The sequence below is a fragment of the Lagenorhynchus albirostris genome, chromosome 2 (genome assembly GCF_949774975.1).
Source record: "Lagenorhynchus albirostris chromosome 2, mLagAlb1.1, whole genome shotgun sequence".
NCBI lineage: Eukaryota > Metazoa > Chordata > Mammalia > Artiodactyla > Delphinidae > Lagenorhynchus > Lagenorhynchus albirostris.
In genome coordinates, this window is record NC_083096.1 from 128,374,432 (window position 1) to 128,390,598 (window position 16,167).

General features: G+C 42.8%; 1 protein-coding gene across 1 annotated transcript in view; it reads right to left on the reverse strand.

Annotated features, from left to right (window-relative positions):
- Positions 1-16,167, reverse strand: part of IL12RB2 (interleukin 12 receptor subunit beta 2) — an 81,272-nt gene that overhangs the window by 36,751 nt on the left and 28,354 nt on the right. Inside the window, exon 8 of the mRNA XM_060139800.1 lies at positions 11,649-11,728. Coding sequence (XP_059995783.1) covers positions 11,649-11,728 — 80 coding nt within the window. The remainder of the gene's footprint in view (positions 1-11,648; positions 11,729-16,167) is intronic.

Here is a 16,167-nt window from a genome sequence, read left to right on the forward strand (position 1 = left end):
CTGGGAGAGGATGCTCCTATCTGCTGACTCAAGCCTTCTGGTTGGCCCAACAGCTGCAATTCTCACTATAAATTAATGCATGAACATCCAGCTTTTTATATTTCAGGCTCTAGGAGCTTGAATAATGCAGATCATGCCCTAGGTACCCTTCTGGATCCACAAGGCCCAAGACTGGGTCATAAACACACTGGGTGAATGCCATGTTGTTGGGGGCATTTTTGGGCGCACGTTCAGCCGTTCCCTAGAAGACATCCTGTGTCCTGGCAAGAACTAAGAAAGTTAGCGCTGCAAACATCCATCAGCTGATCTCATAGGCCCATTGTGTGGATTAAAACAAGTGAGTGCTTTTGACATTGTGATGTTCTGAACTGTTATTAATGAACATGCCCTTTGTCATAGGAGAAAAAACAAGATAAATTAAAGCAAAAGCTGGCTAGGGAAGACCATTCCCTCAGCTCTCTCTCCATTCTTCCCTCCCTGTCCCTTGTGCAGTTCCAGAGGGACTCCCATCCCAGGCACCCCACCCAAAGGCACTCTCCAAGAGCTAACTGGGCTCACAAAGCTCCCCATTCTTGCCAGGAACCCAAGGGGCAATAGGGAAACAGCCTGCATTACCACACGCTCATTATTGTTCACAGACACCTCATCAATCTCATGCAATCCAGCGGTAGAGTGCTGACAGAAGGGAGGAAACGTCAAGTCCTCTTGGATCCAATGAACCTACCTAGAGACCGCTGTGGAAATCCAGCTGATCCCAGTGATGTAGTAAACAGAGGTGTGGGTTGGAAAGATGAGTAAATGTTCCCAGAGGGCAGGGAAGGGCTTGGACCCACCTTGCATTAGTTTTGAGTTGCAAATATCAGTGAGAAGGTGAGGATGGGGCCACGGAGTTAGACAAATAAATATGGTATCCCTTGAGTTATGCTTGTATAAAATGTCAAGCTCCAGTTTGGCTATAAACATCTCTCAGATAACTGGTCTCCTTAACCAAACTGGAAAATGGGTCTAACTTGTCCAGCAGGGTCCATAGAATAAAAGATTCAATGAGTTCAATGAGCCAGTGGGAAAACAGGTATTTAGCTGGAGGGGCACTCAGTCTCCTGAAGCAACTAAAAAGAGTGTGATTAGGTTGGTTAAAAAAAACCCAGTCACATCAAGTTTGCGAATCCTGTATATAATGCATTACCCCTTGATGACACCTGGCCCTGACGGAATGGACTATCATCCCAGAACAACAGAACAGGAAGGGGTTCTACAGATTAACAACGAATTCAGTGTTTCATTTTATCAACAGGGAAACTAAGCCCTGGGGACAAGAGATGACTTGCTTAAGGCCACTCAGGGGACAGATAGAGGGGCTGAGAGTGGAATCCAGGGCTCCTGACTTCTGGATTCATGACCCCTCCACTCTGACTCACTGCTCCCTCTAACGGCAAGCGTGAGACAATGAACTGGTGAGTACGAGCGCCATGTTGCATAGTTGGATCCCCATTCACCCTTCTGGCCCAGAGTTGCAAAGCAACTGGAACATCAACAGTGGGCATGAGGTCAGCAATTTGGGGAGAGTGGAGATCCAGAATTCTTTTTTTCCAGAGCCAACGAGCCCTGAGTCAGAAGGAGAGAAGCTCTGAACCGAGAAAAACCTTGGCCTGAGGAGCCAGCTGGGTCTTCTCAGATAAATTTATTTTTACTCTAGTGTTTGTTTATTTGGGTGGGTGAGAAGGGGGAATCTATCATTTATTGGGCCATACCATGAGTCAGAAGCTCTACATCCTGTCATATTTATTCCTTATAACTCCTCATTCTGATGAGGGTGCTAAAGCTTAGAGAGGTTAAGAAACTGACTCAAGAAGTCCCTACAAATCTAAAAAAAAAAAAAAAAGGTTCTGAAGAACCTAGGGGCAGGACAGGAATAAAGACGCAGACTTAGAGAACGGACTTGAGGACACGGAGAGGGGAACAGTAAGCTGGGACGAAGTGAGAGACTGGCATGGACATATATACACTACCAAACGTGAAATAGATAGCTAGTGGGAAGCAGCCACATAGCACAGGGAGATCAGCTCGGTGCTTTGTGACCAGCTAGAAGGGTGGGATAGGGAAGGTGGGAGGGAGGGAGATGCAAGAGGGAAGAGATATGGGAACATATGTGTATAGCTGATTCACTTTGTTATAAAGCAGAAACTAACACACCATTGTAAAGCAATTATACTCCAATAAAGATGTTAAAAAAAATTAATTAGGGCTTCCCTGGTGGCGCAGTGGTTGAGAGTCCGCCTGCCGATGTAGGGGACACGGGTTCGTGCCCCGGTCCGGAAAGATCCCACATGCCGCGGAGCGGCTGGGCCCGTGAGCCATGGCCACTGGGCCTGAGCGTCCGGAGCCTGTGCTCCGCAATGGGAGAGGCCACAGCAGTGAGAGGCCCGCGTACCGCAAAAAAAAAAAAAAAAAAAAATAATTAAAAAAAAACTCCCTACAGAAAAGTAATGCGAGATTTTAGTGCGCCCCCTGGTGGATATGAGAGAGGAGGGCGATATCCAGACGGAGTCTGGGGTCCCTAGGAGCATCTCAAAGACAGGATACTTCTTGCCCCTTCTTGGGCAGTGCTGAGAGTGGGTTTCAAGCCAGTGGTCCTACTGTTGTTGTCACCCTCTCCTACTGGTAAGAATACACTAAAAAGGAAAAGCTGTCCACTGCCTCTCTCCCTTCAGTCTTCTTTCTGCTCTGCCCTGTGGAAAATGATCTAAACTTAGTGAGCGTAGCCTTTCTGACTTCGCTTTGTCTGAGAAGCAAAGAGTGAACAGCTCCCTCATAAACCATTATAAGAATTCTGCTGCCTGAAAAGGCTTTCAGCGTCAAAAATAACTTGGTGAATGTAATCCAAGAAAGGACAAAGTCTGATGAATTTGTGAATGCGTGCCCCGTTTGTGTTTTGAAGTATATTATAGGAAAGGTGTTTCTGTGAATTGATAAATCATTTCCTCTTAAGACTTTGAAAAAACTACTGTACTTATAATAAAGTAATATTTTACTTCTGAACTTCCCCTGATGCAAATAATAACTTTAAAATAACTGTTAGAGCTTAGCCTGTATCAGAGAAGAGAGTCTGTAATCAAGACCCCTTGGAAAGCTGGGCAGTTTGAATACTTATTAGTCACAGCTTTATCTGTGAAGATTTTTTGGGTTTTTTTTGGTTTTGGAACACTGCTGACTTGGTTCTTGTTATTCAGGAAGATCTTTTGCTTTTCTGCTCCACCACCTAGCAGCCACATGACCTTGGGCAAGTTATTTCACCTCTCTGAGCCTCAATTTCCTCATCTGTAAAATGAGGATAATTCTATATCCAGCATAGGCTTATTGGAGGATTCAATGAGCTAAGGGAAGTAAACTGTTTCAAAAGAGTGTTTGGTGCATGAGAGATATGAAGACACTTGGTGGGTACTCTTCCCTCACTTAACTCTAATATAAAAATCATCATAATTGGCACTTTTCCCATCATACTTATATGGCTCTTCTATTAATCTTGACCTGGCTTATACCACAGCTCTCTATGGAAGTTTCACCAGTGCCATACAGTTGATTACAAAGTATATGCAATTTGTGGGTTTAAGTCTGGGTACCTTGACTTCAGAACTTATGACTGCCTTCAGCAACCCCAGTCCAAAGTGAAGACAATCCTCACCTGGAAGTTTTAAAAATCACTGTACTGGAAATTTCCATCTGTGGACCTATCTCCCCACTAGCCTGTCAGTTCGTCTTTGCATCCTCAGTGTCATGACCAGTGTCCGCCTCCTAAGAATGACCTGGCAAACACTTTTCACAATTCTTATTTTCATACCAACCTCATGTTATATATACTTTTATTATCTGCACGGTACTCATGAGGCAAGTAAGGCACAGAGAGTTTAAGCGCCTTGCTCAGGAACACAAAGTAAGTGGTAAAGCAGGAGCTTGAACCCAGCTAGCACAGCTGCTCTATCTGGAGAATGAAGTCTTAACTGCTGGCATGTTGGCACGTAGTAGGCATCCCCCAGGTGTTCCGCTACTCTGAACTGATTTAATTGATAGTCATACCTCCTGGTCCTTTCCCGGGCATAATGATGTCTATCTTGTTTTACAGCTAGAAAACAGCAAAATAATGGAAACTTTTTAAGAGCAAAGCTTTAACTCCCCTTCCATCTCTGTTTTCTATCTTCTGTTAATTCTCTGCTACTGACTCTTATCTTTGTCACTGACCACATTCTGCTATCCAACCCAAATTCCCTGCATTGCATCTGGTACAGTATGTGTGACTAGTAAGCAAGGGAAAGCAACCTGTTCTGTCTGAAAATATCTCCAGAAATGCTGTGCCAGCCTGTGATGAGACAGGGTTGGGAAAGGGAAGGAGAGAGAGTTGAATACTGCAGCAAAACTAATCTTCCCATCTGCTGCTTTTGTATTTAAACATTGATTCTGAGGTTGGATACCTCCTATAATTATATAAGGGCCTCAGGCTCCTGGAAGCCAATCTTCCCTGGGGATTTACAATAGACCTTTGTCCTCCATCAATATAAACCAGGTTACAAATAATACTTTCTACTTTTACTGAATCCCTTTCATATGAGGAGGCCAAAGAATTCATCCCTTCAGTGCAATGTGATACAGGTTGGAATATTCTTCTTTCACCAAAGACAAAGACAGAGAGAAGGAGACCAAGTGAATGTACTGAATAAGCCACTTCTGGTCTCAACAGTCTGAGGCTGTGCTGTAAACTGGTGTACCGGGCTGGCTCTTTTCTCTTTCTTCTTGACTTCTATGGTTTGAGGGTAGCTGTTTATCCAAATGAATTATTTCATTGAACAAGTGAATATAAAACACCCAGTTTTTTCCCCACCTTTGGAACCAAAAGATTCCCTATCTCTCTTCTATCTTGCTTGTTAAGGCTCAGGACACTGGTTGTTGTCCACTACAGGAGGGAGCTCTGCAGCCTTCAAAACGGGGCTCTCCTGACCTGAGACGGGCTGCTATCTGGAGGGTGAGCCCCTGGCCACTGTGCCATACTGGCACTTAGTAGACACACCAGTTGTCAAAGACATAGTAGGAAAAAAAGAATGTAAAATAGCTCATTCATATTTTTAAAATCAATTACATGTTGAAATGATAACATTCCAAATATACCTGTAAGTAAAATATATTATTAAAATTGTCCCCCTGTTTCTTTTTACTTTCTAAAATGTGGCTACAAGAAAGTTTTCTTTTTCTTTTTTTTTTTTTTTGCTGTTCGCGGGCCTCTCACCGCTGTGGCCCCTCCCGTTGCAGAGCACAGGCTCAGCGGCCATGGCTCACGGGCCCAGCCGCTCCGCAGCATGTGGGATTTTCCAGCAACCGGGGCACGAACCCGCGTCCCCTGCATGGGCAGGCGGACTCCCAATCACTGCGCCACCAGGGAAGCCCTACAAGAAAGTTTTAAATCATGCATGTGGCTTGCATCCGTGGCCTGCTTTATATTTCTATGGGATAGCACTTCACTAATGTGATCCTTCAAGCCGAAGTCGTGTCCCCAGGGGTTCTCCTGTCAAATGTTCTCCCATCCTTGTCCTGACTAACTTGTTCTTCTGGGGAGCTCCAGTATTAACTTCTCTCTTTTTTTTTTAGGGCCAGAAAACTTTAATAACACCTGGACAGAATCAATACTAACAATTTAAGGGGCAGTTTATACGTGATATTTTCTAAAGATTTAAACTATTCCAAAAGATTTTATCCTTAAAATTGTTTAAAAAACAAGCTAACAAACAAAAACTTCACCCTATTTAACCCTCAGCAACTCGACTGTGGACTCACTTTACCCACACCTCGAAATCCTTCCAACCAATTAAGAAACTAAAAAGCAGAAACTCACGTGGGATTCTGACTGTCAGGCCTATCTTTCGATGTGTAGACTCTCCTATGCCCTTTGTCCTTCTGATGCTCCATCTTTTAACTGCAGTGACTCGCTCATTGCCTGAGCTCCACTTTGTTCTATGGTTCACAAAGTTAGTCAGCTGCATGGAGAATGGACGATGCTGAAATCTGCAGTATTATATTCTGAAAGGTCCTCTCTGACTCCTTACTCCTTCCCCTGCCTGGCCATCATCCCCCCCAGCCGAACCTTGAACCCCTCCTTGAACCTGAGGGCCCTCACCACCTCCTTGCTATTTCTGTCCTCCTGCTGGACTGTGAGCTCAAGGGCATGGAGCCTGGACCTGGCTTGTTCACTTCCATATCCCCACATGCAGCACGGGCTCTAGGCCTAAAGAGGGGTTTTCATGTATGTGTTTGCTTGAATGAATAAATGAATGAGTGAGTGAATGAAGGAGTGAATTCAGCTCCATCTGCACACAGGTATTTCTCTTCCAGACCCATGGCCCAAACCGCCATTTCAGAAAGTTTGTGACTTGCTATGATCGAGACAGTGAGAGGACACTGAAGAAATTTACAGAGGAAATTGGAAAGGTTAATGTGGCTTTAACCCATCGTCATATCTTTTCATACATCATCCCCATATATATTCGAGGTGACTTTCTTCTTAAAGGATAGAAGCTGTATTAACTGAAGGAAAAGTGTGCTGGAATCATGGATTGAAATGCTTTGTCAAAGCAAAGGAAACGGTATGAAAGTTTGTGCAGAAGGAGATGATAGAGGGAATCTGAGGGAAAGAATTGGTGACACTCCTCCCCCCACCCCTTAAAGGGCTCTAACCCAACACTGAGGCTGTTGGTAACACAGCAACAGTTTCTACCTGTTATTGCATTTACTGTTTTAACAACATCCAGGTGTTTTTGCTTGATTCATAGATTAGGTTCTAATTTTTGGCTTCAACATAGAAAGTATTTTTTCTCTTAAAAGCAACTATGGGGACCTCCCTGGCGGTCCAGTGGTTACGACTCTGGCTTGCACTGCTAGGGGCATGGGTTCGATCCCTGGTTGGGGAACTAAGATCCTGCAAGCTACGTGGTGTGGCCAAAAATTTAAAAATAAAAAATTTTTAAAAAGCAACTGTGGCAAAAAATAGTACAGGATATTTTTGAGGAAATGGAGTTTTTCGGAGAAACCAACGTGTGGGAAAATGAGTAACTATGTGGGAACCAGAACATCAAAGGTCTCCTTTACCCTCAACATATTCGCACACCCACCTTCATAAATCACACGCATATAGATACATTCATACACATTCACACTCAAACACCCACACATATACACCCACACTTATACCCACATGTATCCCACACACACCTTCACACTTACTCACTGCGGAGGGTGATTCACATGTTGGACTTTAACACCTAATGTGATGGTGTCAGGAGGTGGGGCCTCTGCAAGTTGATTAGGCCCTGAGGGTGGAGCCCCCATGGGTGGGATTAGCACTCTCTAAGAGACCCCAGAATGCCGTCTAGCCCCTTCCACCACGTGAGGATAAAACAGAAGTCTGCGACACAGAAGAGGGCCCTCACCCAACCATGCTGGCAGCTGGATCTCAGACTTCCAGCCTCCAGAACTGTGAGAAATTGATCTCTGTTAGTTATAAGCCCCTAGTCTATGGTATTTTATTATATTAAGACACATACATGCATAACATACATGCCCGCACACTCACACACGTACTCACATATACACACCCACACACTCACATCCCTCCCACGCATACAAAACTCCCACGCATTCACACACATGTGCACTCACTCACATATACAACACACATGCACACACACCACTCCAGACACGCACATTCACACATCCTCAACTCCCTCCACACACACCGGGGCTGCACCCATTCAGCACCAAGCTGTTCTCCCCTAGTGTAAACATCCTACAAAAATGAAAGGTCATCTCACTTCTCCCTATCTGCAAGAGAAACGTGTTCTCTCTTTGTTCACAGGCTGATGGGGTTTTACTTGGGGCTTCCTCTGGTGCCAAAGCCCCAAATTCCCCTTTGCAGTGGCGGGGCGTCCCCCTTATCTGGTTTCCCAGTATTGATCAAAGTGAAAAAAGAAAAATCAGCCACCACACACGTCTTTGCTTCCTTTCCCCAGTGTGGTCTGACTGAGGCCCCACCACAAAGCTCTTGATCCAGCTACAGTGTTTCTTTCTAGCCTGAGGTTTAGATGAGTTCCTTGTGTCACAGCACAGCCCTGTATGTGAGACTCCCAAGCCTGCCTAAGGGGGGGCAAGAGGAATCCCCAGGCGGATGAGTGGGAGAGGGGTGGTTCCAGAGGGCAGTATTTCCGCCCAGGAAAGGCTTCCAGCACAAGCACCACATCATGGAATCCTCTCATGGGAAATCACTTCCCCTCCCTAGACCTCAGTTTCCGTGTTTGTAAAACGAGTGTTAGAACTGCATGCTGCTTAAATGCCCTTTGGCTCTAGAGGTCTGGGATTCGTGGTTCTGGGGTCCAGAGCAGGACTGCTCATCTCAGCAACTCCAGCCGGGGTTTAATTGCCTCTCCCAGGTGGGTGGAGAGGCAATTGAAGAAGCCCAGGATTCGACAGAGAAGGACTAAATCCTGTCATGACCCTATAAAACTGAAGACTGGGTCCAACTTTCCTTTCTCAGGCTGGACAATCACTGAAGGTTTTGAAGGTGCCCTGTCACGACTACCATCTGGCACAAGGTTATAGAAGCTTCTAGTATTTACATTTTTGGTTTCTTATTCAAATCGATTCCAGTCCAAAGCATCCTTCTTGGGCCCACAATCCTGGCTCCACAAAAGGAAAGATTTTCTAACTTCTCAATAAGAGATGCCATCGAGGCATGGGCTTCCTCCAAAGCGATTCTCCCTGTCCCAGAAGGTCCCAGCTATCTGTCTGTCCTGGCTGGGCTGGGAGCAATGTTTATGAGAGAAAGCGTGGACTAGAAGAGCTTTAAAGCCTCTTTGAATTTCAAGGCTTCATTTTAGAATCTAAGCTTCGTGAGGAATAGCGACAGGATCTAGATGAGTAGCAGAGAGGAGTTTGCATACGCAAGCTTGCTAAGCATTACCTGTTGGCTAACAAATAGTTATTTTGACTTTGCTCTGACGTTGGTTTCAGGGTACCCTGCTCGTGCCTATTCTAAATTCTCTCTGTGACAGTATACACAGATATAGCACCAGGCACATTGCTTACCCTGTTAGGATAAAAATCATGATGCAGTATCATTTAATTTTTCCTTGGTGGCCCCCGTGATTTTTCTGCATTTGTGTCTTCTCATTGACTGGGCCCTATGACGGCCTTGTCAGCTCTGCAGGTACCAGGCTCATTACCCTCATTCTACTGAGAGAAACCCTAGAGTAGAGAGGAGTGAAATGGGACCAGAACAGAGTATCTTTTCAGATAACTGTGAAGTACATTTTGGGAGGAGGGATCTTTATGGGAGGAAGAATATTCGTTTTAACCAGTCGCTTACTTCTGAAAATGAAAACCAATAGCCAGGAATTGAGCTGGGTTCTTCTATACTATTTACAAATCATGGCTGCTCTAAACGCCTTGTTTTAGGAATAATCTTGCTATTAACAATGCTTTAAGATAAATTTTAAGCTGCAGTTTTAGTTTCGAAGGGAAGAACTTGATTATGACTCACCAAGCTATTTATAGTAGACTCCTCTTATGCCAGACATTTTGTGTGTGTGTGTGAGAGAGAGAAAGGGAAAGAGGGAGCAAGAGCTCATTTCTTAAAACCGAAGAAGATTGCAATTATCAAAATCTATCCAGCTAACCCCACCAGAGGACTTCATTAGTCTGACTTCTGGTTTCATGCTCATCAGCTTCATAATTCCAAAACTGTTTATTTGCCCTTAACTAGAAGAACTGTCGTAAAAGGGATGTAAGTTTTGGGAAATAAAACCTCTTCTTATGAACATGCCAATCAGTAGCTCAATTCAAATAGTTATTTTTTGGGACAAAGATGAGTCACGCTGTAGCAGAAAGAGCGCTGGATGGGTTTCAGCCCCAGCTCTGCACTTAGTAGGTGGGTGACTTTGAGAAGAACCTCCTTTCTTGGACTCTCAGTGTTTTCATGTGTTAGTGGGGATTCTAGTATGTACCTCTTAGAGTTTTTGTAAGGATTAAGTGAAACGATAATGCCAGCTTTCAGTACTCTGTAAAACTTTTACATTTTGTAATAACATTAGGCCTCATTGTTTTCTGGAAGGTTGTCCAGTTTACTACTCTTTTACTACTGTTCGTAAGGGCTGCCTTCTTTTCCTATTCCTATTATTTTCTACTATTATTAGTATTCCTGAGGTAGGGCAGCTTTTTTTCCATCCTTTCCCTTTTCAATGACCATAGAAAACATATTGTTTTCCATTTGGTTTTTTTTTTAACATCGCTATTGGAGTATAATTGCTTTACAGTGGTGTGTTAGTTTCTGCTTCATAACAAAGTGAATCAGCTATACATATACATATATCCCCATATCTCCTCCCTCTTGAGTCTCCCTCCCACCCTCCCTACTCCACCCCTCTAGGTGGTCACAAAGCTCCAAGCTGATCTCCCTGTGCTATGCAGCTGCTTCCCACTAGCTATCTATTTTACATTTGGTAGTGTATATATGTCCATGCCACTCTCTCACTTTGTCCCAGCTTACCCTTCCTCCTCCTTGTGTCCTGAAGTCCATTCTCTACATCTGCGTCTTTATTCCTGTCCTGCCCCTAGGTTCTTCAGAACCTTTTTTTTTAGATTCCATATATATGTGTTAGCATACGGTATTTGTTTTTCTCTTTCTGACTTACTTCACTCTGTATGACAGACTCTAGGTCCATCCACCTCACTACAAATAACTCAATTTCATTTCTTTTTATGGCTGAGTAATATTCCATTGTATATATGTACCACATCTTCTTTATCCATTCATCTGTTGATGGACACTTAGGTTGCTTCCATGTCCTGGCTATTGTAAATAGAGCTGCAATGAACACTGTGGTACATGACTCTTTTTGAATTATGGTTTTCTCAGGGTATATGCACAGTAGTGGGATTGCTGGGTCATATGGTAGTTCTATTTTTAGTTTTTTAAGGAACCTCCATACTGTTTTCCATAGTGGTTGTATTAATTTACATTCCCACCAACAGTGCAAGAGGGTTCCCTTTTCTCCACACCCTCTCCAGCGTTTATTGTTTGTAGATTTTTTGATGATGCCCATTCTGACTGGTGTGAGGTGATACCTCATTGTAGTTTTGATTTGCAAGAAACCATATTCTTAAACATCCACAGCTTTAATTTCCCCACAAATGAATAAGTGAGGTTGCATGGTCACTGTTGGGCATATTGTATGAATCAGAAGAGAAGGTGTACTGAGTGGGGTCAAAGGGTGGACATGCTCGGGGATGGGAGGGAACCTTGATCTGACTGGAAGTGGGTGAGGGAAAGATGTGATTGTGTGGGGGCAGGAAGTCAGAGTTCTCACCCTTGTTTGGGAAAAATAAATGACACAGAATCAAGCATCATGAGGATCTGGCTGAGAAAATGAGCTCCAACACAGACTCTGAAGGCTCATACCAAAGCCACTATGGAAACAGAAGGTCTTTTTCTGGCCTTGAAACTTATCATTCAAATATGTAATTCTCTTCATATGTCAATTATACCTCAACAAAAACAAAACAAAAAACCCAAATCTATAATTCTCCTGAATTTTAAGTGAACACTGCAAACTTACCTTCCAGAAAAGAGAAATCTGTTGTCTATTGTAGTCAATGTGCTGTCTCATGTACCAGACATCTAATGTTCCAGTAGGCTCTGTTTTGAAGGGGAAAAAAAACAGTTTCATATATACATATATATCTATACAATATGAAGACTTTGGAAGTCAATTGGTTATTCATTAAATAATTCAGGGGGAGTAGGATTATAGGATAATTTCAATTTTCTTTGTGTCCCAGTATCTTCCTTTTTCTGCTGTTACACAATGAACATGTATATATCTTTTACTACAGAAGTCAGAAAAAACAAGGTTACCTTGAAGACAAATTTTAAAAAATGACGAGGAAATTAGATTCTTAACTTACTCTTAAAACGTGTATTAGTAAAACAACTCAAAGAAAGTACGTCTGGTTAATTCTTTTTTATTGGAATGCAGAAACAATTCTCAATAGAAAAATAAACATAAATCATAAGGGAAACATTTTTTTGATCCTGTAAAAATACAAAATACAAATGATGAACTTTGTGTTCATCTCCGTTCCTGAACTTATGCTGGAGTATAGTTATTTGGTTTTATGATCACTAGACAATAATCTATTTGTAAGGAGGCCTATCTCATTCATCTTAATACTCCTCATACCTAGCACAATGCTTAGAATGTAACAGACTCCCAGTTACTCTTTGTTAAATGATGAATAAGCAAATGAAAAAACCAGGCAATATTATCTACTTGATGCTGAAACACAGGCTGAACTCATAGAAGAAATAATCACCAATCCATAAGACGATGGTCAAATATTACCTAATTTGAGAAAGTCAATAGAACATACTTGAAAAGAAACTGAATAATCAACTCCTGTGTCTAAGAGAGAGAGAGTGTGTGTGTGTGTGTGTGTGTGTGTGTGTGTGTGTGTGTGTGTGTGTGTGTATGAATGGGTCAAGTAGTTTTATTTCTCCCACTGTCAGATTTGTTTTGATTTACAGCCAGGGGTGGAATCAGCAGAAGCAATCCCTGAAAACGGCTTCAATTGCACCAATTTTACTTGTGTAACAGTGACATTCAGAGTATATTAGGGTGAGGCTATCTTGGGGTTCCTTTTGGAGCAGCAAGTTCCATTTAACCAGATGGAAATTTCCAGAAACTAAGTCCCATCTGGAGAGCAGAAGACAAACAGCCAGAGAGGGGAGAAGAGAAAGAAGGACAGGGAGGGAGCACATGTCCCAGCACATACTATGGGCAGGCCCTTTGTGGGCCCATTCAATTACATCTCCCGTCCTCCTCAGCCCCGTGATGCACTAGCTTCAGTGCAGTGGTTAAAGTGTGAGCTCCAGAGCCAGACTGTCTATGGGCAAATCCCAGCTCTGTGATCCTGAACAAATGTTTACCATGTCCTCAAGCCAGGTTCCTCATCTGTCAAATGAGGACAGTAATTCTACACATCAGATGGGGCTGTTGTGAGAATGTAAATGAACGGAAGAGTGCTGACACATGGTAAGTACTCAGTAAATTTTGCTGCTGTGTTTTCTTCCTTTGAGAACTGAAGTACTGAGAAGTTAAGGAACTTGATCAAGGTTCCAGAACTAATCATCGGAGAAGCCAGGCTTTGAACACAGCTCTGTTTTATCACATAGCCTGTGCTCTTTGCTCTGCATCATGCGGTTGCCTGGCTCTGTGAAGGGTTATGATTTCTCTATAAAACTTACATCCTCCATCAGGTACACCTTTCTATTCTCTTCCTTTGTCACTTCCTCTTCCTGCCTCTCTCGCCTTTGTCTCTCTTTTTTTATTTCTAAACATTCACTTCTTTTCTTACCCTTCTCTTCCCACCAGTGGTAGTATTTACCCTTGCAGCCAGGAATTAGAAGTAAGAAATGTGTACAGAAGACATTCTGAAAGTGCTCTCAATCGTTCAGGATTACAGGGAGCCAGGAGTCAAGCTCAGAACTTTTTTTCTGCTAGTCCAGATGCATAAAAGGAAAAAAGCACAGGCAACAGAAGGAAAGGGGGCCTGACATTTATTAACCACCTACCATGTGCCAGGTAATCTTTGGATACTTTATATGCATGATCTCACTTAATCCTCACACAAGGCAGAGGGTACATGTGATTATACCTGTTTTGCAGCTGAGGACAAGGAGGTTGACAAATGTTAAGTGATTTACAAAAAGCGTGGAGCTGGTGATGGCAAAGCTAAGAGCCGAGCCCAGGTCTCACTGTCTCCAAAGACCCCGCTCGTCCGTTACAGTCCACCGTGTTGAGCAAAGATCTGAACACTCCACAAACTAGATAATCCAGACATTGACTACATAATCAGGATTTGGAAACTTGGGTGTGCTCAATGTCAAAGCCAGTGGACGTGTTCCATGGTGCTAAATGTCTTCAGTCAATTACATATTGGTAAGAAATTTAAAGGGAACACTCATTGCCTCATTGCCTCTCATTGTCACTCATTGCCTCTACAACCTACCAGATTATCACAGAGCTAAGAATCAAATTCTAGAGTCATATTTTGTTCACAGGATAAATTGCAAGTGAAGCTGAAATTTTAATGGTGCCCACTTGCAGCATAAGCCTCTATGGGAGAGAAATCATTAGCTAAATCTGTATGAGTGTCAAGCGTAAAATTTCATGACCAGGAATGTCAAACCATTTCCGCTTAGAGCAACTTAAGGGCTAATATTAGAGACAATCTTTGACATTCAACTGTCATAAAATCACTTAAAGTCCTAACCTCAGTGTTATCTAACAAAAGACAGATAAAACTACTATGGGTAGATGAGAAAAGGTAAGTCAAAGGCCCATATGTCCAAGTGACAAAAAAAAGATGGGTACAAATGATTAAAAATATGAATATTGAGAAATGGAAGTCAGTTCTCCTGAGATGAATGTACCTTCAAGGTAAAGGAAAAAACCACTGGGTTAAAGAGGAGGGAATCACCAATATGAAAAAAGAGGACATCCTAAATTAAGCAGAAGATCAGTTTAACTGACCTAACTGACCTCGAGGGTTCTTTCAACTCTAAATCCCAAGATTCTAGGATTCTGTGAAACAGCACATGTGGTAAATAAATCAGGGCCAAGCCATGTGCTGCTTCTGAGGTTAGCATCCGTCTCTGAAGCCAAGGCAAGTGCAAGGGCGTAAACAAGAGCGATTGAATTGCAAGTGGAAAGCAATCCCTCCACAGAGATTTGAGCAGGCAGTGGAGTGGAGTAGAAAGATCTCTAAGAACAGTGAAAATGGAGAATTTAACACAAAGTAAATATGAAAAAGGAATATCTTGAGAGATTTCAGGTAGTGGGCTAAATTGAACCCATGAGAATATTTTGGTCCAAACCATGCTCCAAGCAGGACAAGATAGAGATAAGTCATTTGCCATCTTGGTTACTCCACATCCACTCTTTGGGCTGTGATACGTTTCTCTAAAATCTAGTTTCAAATAACTCAAACAGATTTACAAACACCCATTTGCTTAAACAATTTTTTAGTGGTATACTCTTGCCTTTATATGTTACCCCCTGCTATGTCTCCATGGGAAGCCCTACACAGATGCTCCCACCCTTCCTCCTCTTTGATAACTTTCAACAGTTGGTTCACTCTCTCTTTCCACTCCTTTCTGTCACTATTTTTGGTGGCTCATCATCCACCCTGGTGTTCCTTCCCAATGGCTGGTACTGTCCCTCCCTCCACCTGCTCACTTCCAATGATCTGATTCTCTCAACTTCTTCACTGAGCAAAAGGAAGCAATCAGAGAGGGATTCCCTAATCTTTCCACCCTGGAAACTTTCGAACTTCCCCATCAATTCCCTAACACAGCACCCCTACTGATTTTACTGTGGATGAAGCATCCCCACCTCCATCAAAGACCAACCCCTTGAGTTCTGGATCCCATCCTCTTGCTTCAACAAGGATCTCTCTCCCACCATTATCCTACTTCCTGTATCATTAATTTCTCCCTCTCTGCTGGGACCTTATCATCACCTTGCAAATATACTGTATTATCTCTGATCCTAAAAGCAAAAACAAATAGGGAATTTCTTAATACCACATCCTGCTCCAGCTACTGCCCAACATCTCTGCTCTCCTTCACAGAACTTCTTGAAGAGTTGTGAATTGTCACTGTCTTTATTCCCTCACCTAACATTCACTCTCAAGCAATGCCAATTGATTCTGTCCCCATCACACTACTGATGCTGCTCCTGGTCGGCAATGAATGCTATTTTGCCAAATCTAATGATCACTTCTCTATTCTCATTTCATTGGATTGATTGGCAGCATTTGACATAGCTGAATACTCCACCATCTTTTCTTTTCTTAAAGAAACATAACCTTTCAACATCCAGATCACAAGTGAAGAGCTTGTTTCTTAATAGAAGCAGAAATGTTTCATCCATACGAAAGTCAATGGAGGCCTCATGTTAGAGTGCCAAGGGAAAAAAGTGAGTTGCAAAAGATTACATACACATATAATTTTGATTAAGCTCAAATATAAGCAAAACTAATCACTGTTTAGAAATACATACATTTCTGAAAGCT